Here is a 7,853-nt window from a genome sequence, read left to right as displayed (position 1 = left end):
TCATCCCTGCTCAGCTCTGCCACGATGTCCCCCCCCCTCCCCCATCTCGATGTATATTTGTTGATCTCTGGGTGATACCCTACTCTGCAGTAGCAGTCAAGAGGTAAATAAGAGACAGGGGGTAGTCACGTGGCTCCGGGGGAACCAATGGGCTTTTAGAAGGAAGCCCTCCCATTCACAATTCCAAGGTAACCCTAAGCCCGTGGGAGCACGTCAGAAGCAGCCCAGCGAGCCAAAGAACTAGCACAGGGCCCTGGCACACACAACCCTCCAGTCCGGGGAGCCCTGATTTTGCTCCTCAGGGGATTCGTTTCCCCCCCCCCCGCCTCCCCCATCTCAGGGCCCCCAGAATTGGGGCTCCAACATTTCTTCCTCTCCATTTCCCCCACCAGTCTGAGCAGGATGCTGCCCTGTCCTATCACTTCCACCCCTTTCTCGGTCAAAGACATCTTAAAGCTGGAGCAGCAGAGCGCTCAGAGCGGGGACCCTCAGGGATTCCTCCCCCAGGATCTGCAAGAGCCTCCGGCCCTGCAGCCAGCCCCTGCTTGTCTGCGCAAGAAACAAGAGGCTGCCTACAACTCTGGGGACCTTCCCTTCCCGGTGGAAGTCGATCAGCGCGGAAATTGCAGGAGGCGTGAGGAGGAGTATGAGCTCCTGAGAAGCTCCTGTGAAGAAGACGACGACATGGAACTAAGTAAGTTAAAGGGGGGGGGGGGCGGGAGGGAGAAATACCACCAGCTAATAAACTTGGGGACTAATCCAAAACCAATGGAAGTCAATGGGAATCTTTCCCTTGGCTTCAGCGGCTTTGGATCAATGATGAAGTTCATGGAGGATAGGTCCATCCATGGCTATTAGCCAAGATGGTCAGGGAGGCAGCCCCATACTCTAGGTGTCCCCAAACCTCTGACTGCCAGAAGCTGGGAGTGGATCACTGGATAATTCACCTGTTCTGTTCATTCCCTCTGAAGCCTCTGGCGCTGGCCACTGTCAAAAGGCAGGATATGAGGCTAGATGGACCATTGGTCTGACCCAATATGGCCATTCTTATGTCCTTAATCCCATAAAGAGATGCACAGATTTGGTATTGAACTTCATAGCAAATTACCTCTCCAAAATATTCCCCCAGTGAAATGAGGCCATCTATAGGCTTTTAGTTTTGGTGAATACACAAAATCTGGAGTAAGGGGATTGCATAGGTTCCCTATCATCAAGCCATATATTAGTGCACCGCAAGAAATCAGCATTAAAAATCGTGAAGGAAACGTTGACAGAAAAAATCTGGGCTACAAGATCGTGTTTAGACCCGTTGCAATGAAATAATTTGTTTGCTTTACGATACCATGTGATTTCATTTGCGATTATATAGAATGGCAGGATAAAACTTTTGAGTAGCCAGAGAGGTTGCAATCTGAATTTTGTAATATACATATTTGATATCTTTGTGAGACATATATAATGCGATGTACGTGTTGATAGAAGAACCCTATGCAAATTTAATTGTTCAAACTCTTCTGTGTAACTATCATCGACAAAACTGGATTCTAGTCTCTTCAGATTCACCTACCTATAGTTTTAAAAGTTCTTCCAGTAAAACAATGCCAGGAACAAAGCCACCAGTATGTACACAGTAAAAGTATTTTCAAAACCGATGTTAAGTGTGAAGTAATATACGTCACACACAATATAGGAAAGCATTTGGATACATACAAATAGAAAAGCAATCGGGTACTTCGCAGCCGCAGAGAATACAGTTACAAAGATTACTACCGTGAAAGATGTAAAAAAATTGTTGCTTTTTTGACCCCCCCCCCCCAATTGCGTTTCAAATTAGATCCCGTTTGACTGCACGAGCAAAGCTGGTATTTAAATTTTGTAACCCCCTATATATTATTTAAAACAAATAATGGTCAACTGTCAACATTTATTTTTTCCTCCACCTGATGTTTTGTGAAGGTGGCTTTTTCTTTGTCGACACTGTCCTTTAAAAGTTTCAAAAATAAAACCAGCCACAAAGTTACTAGTCCATAAAATTAAGTCCTCGGCACAGGGAATTTTGTAAGATGGCAAAAGTCACCACTGACCTGTCCAGCTGGGGGGTGGCCTGTATTTTGATTTGAAATAAATTACTGCTTACGGAAATAAATATAATACAGCTTTGCATTTAATAGTTCAAGCTTCCAACTCATAGTTAGCTCTGTTAAACATCTAAGGAAAATATTGTTATAAGCTGAAAATAATTTAAAATACGAAGTCGTTTTATAAGATTTCACTATATACATAGAGAAAAAGATCTGTCTGTGTGTGTATATATTCAAACACTTTATAATATATTGTATACATCCATTAACACTATTTTAAGATATAAAATATAAAGCGTTTGAATGGGTGTACACACAATATGTGTACACACACAGACACACTACATTCTTTTAAAAACAGAAAAAATTCCAACATTCCCAGTGACATGGGAAATGACTGGATGGTCATTTAACATGTGCACGATTGTAACTAAAGACAAATCACTCAAAATATTACAGCCCACTACGTGGGTGATTTCAATGCCACGACGTGATTTTTAAACGAACAATTAAAGCTACAATAACTCTCCTTCGTGCAGGATTGCACGAGCAGCATCCATCACACTAGAATAGCGAGAATAGTTGTAACCTGCTAAATATTGATTGGACGGGGTCGAAATTTTAGTCCAAACCGATCCCCTTTTTTTGGTTATTGACTCATTCTCAGCTGTTTGTTAACCGGCACGTGTATTTGACAAGCAGGTTTAGGAACCAGAGGCCAAACTGCCAGCATATTCCACACACACTGATCAGATTGGTTTTGTTTTGCATAACTCAGCCCAAAACTTCCTACTTCACAGCGCACATAAATAGGAACGCGGGTCGTTTTCCTAACGCCTAAACGGCATTATTAATTTATTATTATTATTATACAAGCCAGAAAGTCAATAGGGCTCTTGTGCTTTTTTAGTTTTATTTTTTTATCACCTACACCGGTTTTCTTTCCAAGTGTAATGGGGCGGAGGAAGAAGCCGGAAGAGCTCAATAATTTAGTTCAAATAACATGGGAACCAAAGTCTGGACGAGCAAAGAGAGCAGAATACACCTCGGGGGCTTTACATTGCGCCCCGATTCCTTGCGAACGTGCTGTGTCCGGCTTCATCCGCAGCCTCCGGACAGGACCCACCACCACAGCACGGGACTGATTGGTGGGAACCATTAAGTAAACTGGCGGCTGATTCTGCCACATTGGCGCGTATCAATCATGTGGGTCCCTGTTCTAGCCAAGAGGTCTACTCCCTGGAGTAAGGATTACTCCTGCGAGCAGGAGCTTGCCAGATCGGACGTCTAGATTTGGAAATGACTCGGCAAGGAGGTGGGGTGGGTGTGTGGAAAGGAGCAGCGGGAATACTCCTTGGCTCCATTGTCCCGCTGTGAAGAAATCACGCTGGAAGGTAACAGGTGCCGCACGCTGAGTAGGATTCTCCCGAAGTGGATCTAGCTATAAATGTGTTAGTCTCTAAGGTGCCACAAGTCCTCCTTTTCTTTTTGCAAATACAGACTAACAGGGCTGCTACTCTGAAACCTAGCTATCTATGTATTCACTCAAGGCTCTGATGGGCATTGTCTCCTGGAGCTGATCGCCTTCCCTCCTTCATTTGAAGATCGCTTCATGTTTCTTGCATCAAATTAAATAAAAACATAGCCTGACAGTCAATGTTCCCCCTAATTTCTGACAGGCCCTGTGCACAAAAAAATTCTTCTGTGTAAATTGTTGTGCGTGCGCAGGGTTCAGGATCTGTGTGCACACGCAGGACCATAGCTTAGAGGAAACAGTGCGTATAGTGTCTCCCCTCGACACACACACACACACGATATTCTGGTAATAAAAGACAGCAAGGTATATACTGAGTTACGGTATTTGCTATGAACCGTTCACATGGGATATGTTCAGTGGATCAGGTCCTGTTTTACTTTCCTCACCCATCAATCGCAGTGAAACAGAAGTGAGTATTTATGACAGGTTTCAGAGTAGCAGCCCTCTTAGTCTGTATCCGCAAAAAGAAAAGGAGGACTTGTGGCACCTTAGAAACTAACCAATTTATTTGAGCATAAGCTTTCGTGAGCAACAGTTGCATCCGATGAAGTGAGCTGTAGCTCACGAAAGCTTATGCTCAGATAAATTGGTTAGTCTCTACGGTGCCACAAGTCCTCCTGTTCTTTTTGTGCGTATTTATGCAATTCAATTGGAGAGAGATTTGGTCCAATGAAATATACATAAATGATATAGCGGTAATTAATGACCGCTCACCAGCCTTAACAGATCTGATGCAAAGTCTGCTAGGTCAATGGAAAGGCACCCACTGATTTAATGAGTTTTGGATCGGGCCTATTGATTATAACCCCTTTAGGGCAGACGGAGAGAAACGATCAGTGCTGGCAGTTGAAAGACTTGAACTAATTTTGTGTTGTCAATGAAAAAAATAATCGAAATTTCATTTTTTTGGCAGAAACACGGGGTGGTTTCCCCCCCCCCCCAAGGATGTTCGGGTTAATTCAGCCCGTTTTCCCAATGGCTTTAATAATCGTGAATCTAATTTCACAGGAGCCCGTGAGTCGTTCTTTGACCCAGGGCTGGGAAACTCTAAACACGTTTCTGGGGGCGTGGAGCTGAAAATGTCTCCCTGTGCTTTGGCTTTCGCAGGCAAATCGCTGGCCGCGGACTCTTTCGAGACCCCGGAGAAGAAAGACGACCCGTGCGAACGGCCCAAGCAAAGGCAGAGGCGGAAACCCAGGGTTTTGTTTTCTCAAGCGCAAGTTTTCGAGCTGGAGAGGCGGTTTAAACAGCAGAAGTACCTCTCGGCTCCGGAACGGGAGCATCTCGCCAGCCTGCTGAAACTCACCTCCACGCAGGTCAAGATCTGGTTCCAGAACAGGAGATACAAGTGCAAGAGACAAAGGCAAGATAAATCGCTGGAGTTCTCTGCCCACCCCCTGCCTCCCAGGAGGGTAGCGGTCCCTGTACTTGTCAGGGATGGCAAGCCCTGCCTTGGGGGCTCACAGGCTTACACGGCCCCTTATAACGTCCCGGTCAGCCCCTACTCCTATAACGCCTACTACCGCGGTTACAGCAATAGCCCCTACAGCGCAAACTACAGCGGTAGTTACGCGGGGGGCCCCGCTAGTACCGCGCCCGCCGGTCACATCATGAACATGAGCTTTAGTGTCTCCAGCGCCGCTCAGAACCAGCAGGGTCACTTGCAAGCCACGCTGCAAGCAGGGATCAGGGCTTGGTAAAGGGCTCCCTTGAAACCGACCACCTGGAAGATGCCGAACCTCTCTGCAGGGCAGGAGGGGGATCAGAAGCCCCGGACCAGGACAGTTCCTGCTCAATCCCCTTCCACCTTCTTCCGCCCCCATGGCTGGGCGCTGGGCCTCCCCCTGGAGACTGTGTCGTTTAAAAGCCTTTGTGCTAGAAGAAGGGGCTCTCTGGCGCTTTCCTGCTCTGATCCCTGGGGACTAAGCTCCTGATCACTTTATTTATTTAACATGGGTGTTTTTAAAGACAGCCCTTCCTCTCTCTCACCTCCTGCCCCCAAAAAGTATTTGCTTCTCCAGAATGCAAGAAGAGCAGTGATCACCCGAGCCCAACCAACCAACCCTCCTGTCTTTCTTAAAGACAAATGTGGAAAGTACTTTGGCTGTGCACGTTTCTGCACATGTATTTTCAGCGGACCATTTTATTTAATTCCTAAACAAAAAACTTTTATCCTCTGTGATGAAGTTCGGATATACCTATCTTCATTCCTGCCCATCACACGTTTTTCATGTGTGTATTTTTTTTCAATTAAACAAAAAAAAATGAAAAAACCCACCACCATTTTTTCAATTACATTGTTCACTCTTTAAAAAAAAAGAACAAAAAAACTCTCCTGTCTCTTGCCCCGCTCAAAGAATGTGCAGTTACCAGGAAATCTGATTCAGCACAGCGATTGGAAATAAAGGCTCAAGGTATCAAAGAGAGAGAGAGAGAGAGAAAGGTCATAGTCTCATGGCCTGAGCACAGCTCTGTGAGCCAGGAATTCCAGAGTTCTGATCTCTGATACAGCCTCCTTTCCCTTCAACCCTGGGCAAATCCTTGAACCTCTCCGCTTCCTTTCCCCATACCTACAATAGGTTCATTTTATTTCACAGGAAAGCTGTGGGGTTTAATTAATTAGTTGCTGGGTCAGATCTTCAGCTGGTGTCCAACAGCTTAATTATATTGATTTCAAAGGAGCGATGGCGATTTACACAGCTAAGGCTCTGGCTCTCTCTCTGTATAAAGTGCTTTGCAGGTTACAAGAACTACATAAGTATTACATCTGGAAGAGCCGCACACGGTTTCCAAGCCTGAGGACGAGAGCTTTTCAAGAATCACTTCTGTGCTGGCATTTCCAGGGGCATTAGATATGTTGTAAATAGCTACACTGATCAGTTTGGTTGTTACTGTAGAAATCTTTTTCGATGACTAAATAAGGACATGGTTTTATTGAAATATATTATATTATTAAAGAAACGCTGTGTAAAAGCATTAGTATTTCTCTACACCGGAATGGCAAGAGGTGGAACTACCGCCCGGGGAAGATGCTGCTCTCATAAAGGAAAAATTATTTTCAGACAGGAAGCTGTCACGCTTCTAACTTTTTTTTTTTTTTTTTTTTGCAGAGCATGGTGAGAGTTCACAGGGGGCATAATTTTACCCATTCATTTTTCTATCACAAAGGGCACGGTGGGTCAGTCGACACACAGGTGCCCTTAACGTCAAGGGGAGTTCCCCAGTAGACAGAGAGCTATATATGGCCAATACAGTCTGTGTCCAATACAAATGATGCCAATTCTGCTCACCTTACTCGTGTGAGTAGCCCCACTGAGATCTTACCCATAGCCAATGTTCATCCAACAACTAGGCCATTCAAAGATGCCTTCTAGCTTTCACATGCAGAATCAAAGAGATCGTCTTTCTAACTGGAAAATTAAATTATCTGAAGCATGTTTGTGTTGAAAGACATGGTCCTAACAGAAAAGATGATTCCACAGTGTATTATCCCAGACATTACACCGAGCTATTACAGTGATGGGCCCACATAACTACCTACATATAGACAGTAGCTACCAAAAATAGCATATATCCCAAATATGTCAGGTAACAACATGCAACTCCTCTGCCAGGCCCTCTGGCACAGCATATTTGCTGTCACTGCGAGGTTAGGTTCCAAAGAAAGCATTTCATGTTGTGGCCTGACATAGCCTCGGGCACAAGACAGCACTTGAAAAGCAGGTGTGGGATATACCTTTCACTCCACGTCACCAATATGTCATGAAAGAAACCCAGACCCTCTGACTCAGCCACAAGAGCTTAGGTGAGCTGTTTTATTCTTGCTGGGTTCCCTTACCCGGGATGGTCAGAAACGGGGGTATGGAGAACTCTACCCCCTCAGCTAAACTCTGGTTTCACTTACAACAGCAAAAAGAACAGGAGGACTTGGGGCACCTTAGAGAAGAACGAATTTATTTGAGCATAAGCTTTCGTGAGCTACAGCTCACTTTATCGGATGCTTATGCTCAAATAAATTGGTTCGACTCTAAGGTGCCACAAGTCCTCCTGTTCTTTTTGCGGATACAGACTAACACGGCTGCGGCTCTGAAACTTACAACAGTGTCAGGCTATAGACTCAAGGAAAGCTGGTGTACGTGAGAGAATTGGGCCCATTTTATTTGCCCTAGAAATCTGAGATTTCAAAACATAATACTGAATTATTTTTATGTCAGTCTCAGTCCCATGGAGATGAT

General features: G+C 45.0%; 1 protein-coding gene across 1 annotated transcript; it reads left to right on the top strand.

The window, feature by feature from the left end:
• Nucleotides 1–378: 378 nt before the first annotated feature.
• Nucleotides 379–7,562, top strand: NKX2-6 (NK2 homeobox 6). Its single transcript, XM_007065493.3, has 2 exons — nt 379–694; nt 4,726–7,562. The coding sequence occupies exons 1-2, from the start codon at nt 403–405 to the stop codon at nt 5,316–5,318; spliced, it is 885 nt and encodes a 294-aa protein (XP_007065555.2). The 5' UTR covers nt 379–402; the 3' UTR covers nt 5,319–7,562.
• The last annotated feature ends 291 nt before the right edge of the window (nt 7,563–7,853 follow it).

The sequence above is a fragment of the Chelonia mydas genome, chromosome 26, assembly GCF_015237465.2.
Source record: "Chelonia mydas isolate rCheMyd1 chromosome 26, rCheMyd1.pri.v2, whole genome shotgun sequence".
In the NCBI taxonomy this organism is placed as follows: Eukaryota; Metazoa; Chordata; order Testudines; family Cheloniidae; genus Chelonia; species Chelonia mydas.
The sequence above is the reverse complement of the archived record's forward strand: the minus strand, read 5'-3'. Positions and strand labels throughout refer to the sequence as shown.

Excerpts from the sequence above, each read along its gene's own strand:
- NKX2-6 (XM_007065493.3), top strand. The coding sequence starts at position 403 with ATGCTGCCCTGTCCTATCACTTCCACCCCTTTCTCGGTCAAAGACATC. Across the intron at positions 695-4,725 it reads AGACGACGACATGGAACTAA|GCAAATCGCTGGCCGCGGAC; the intron begins GTAAGTTAAAGG and ends TGGCTTTCGCAG.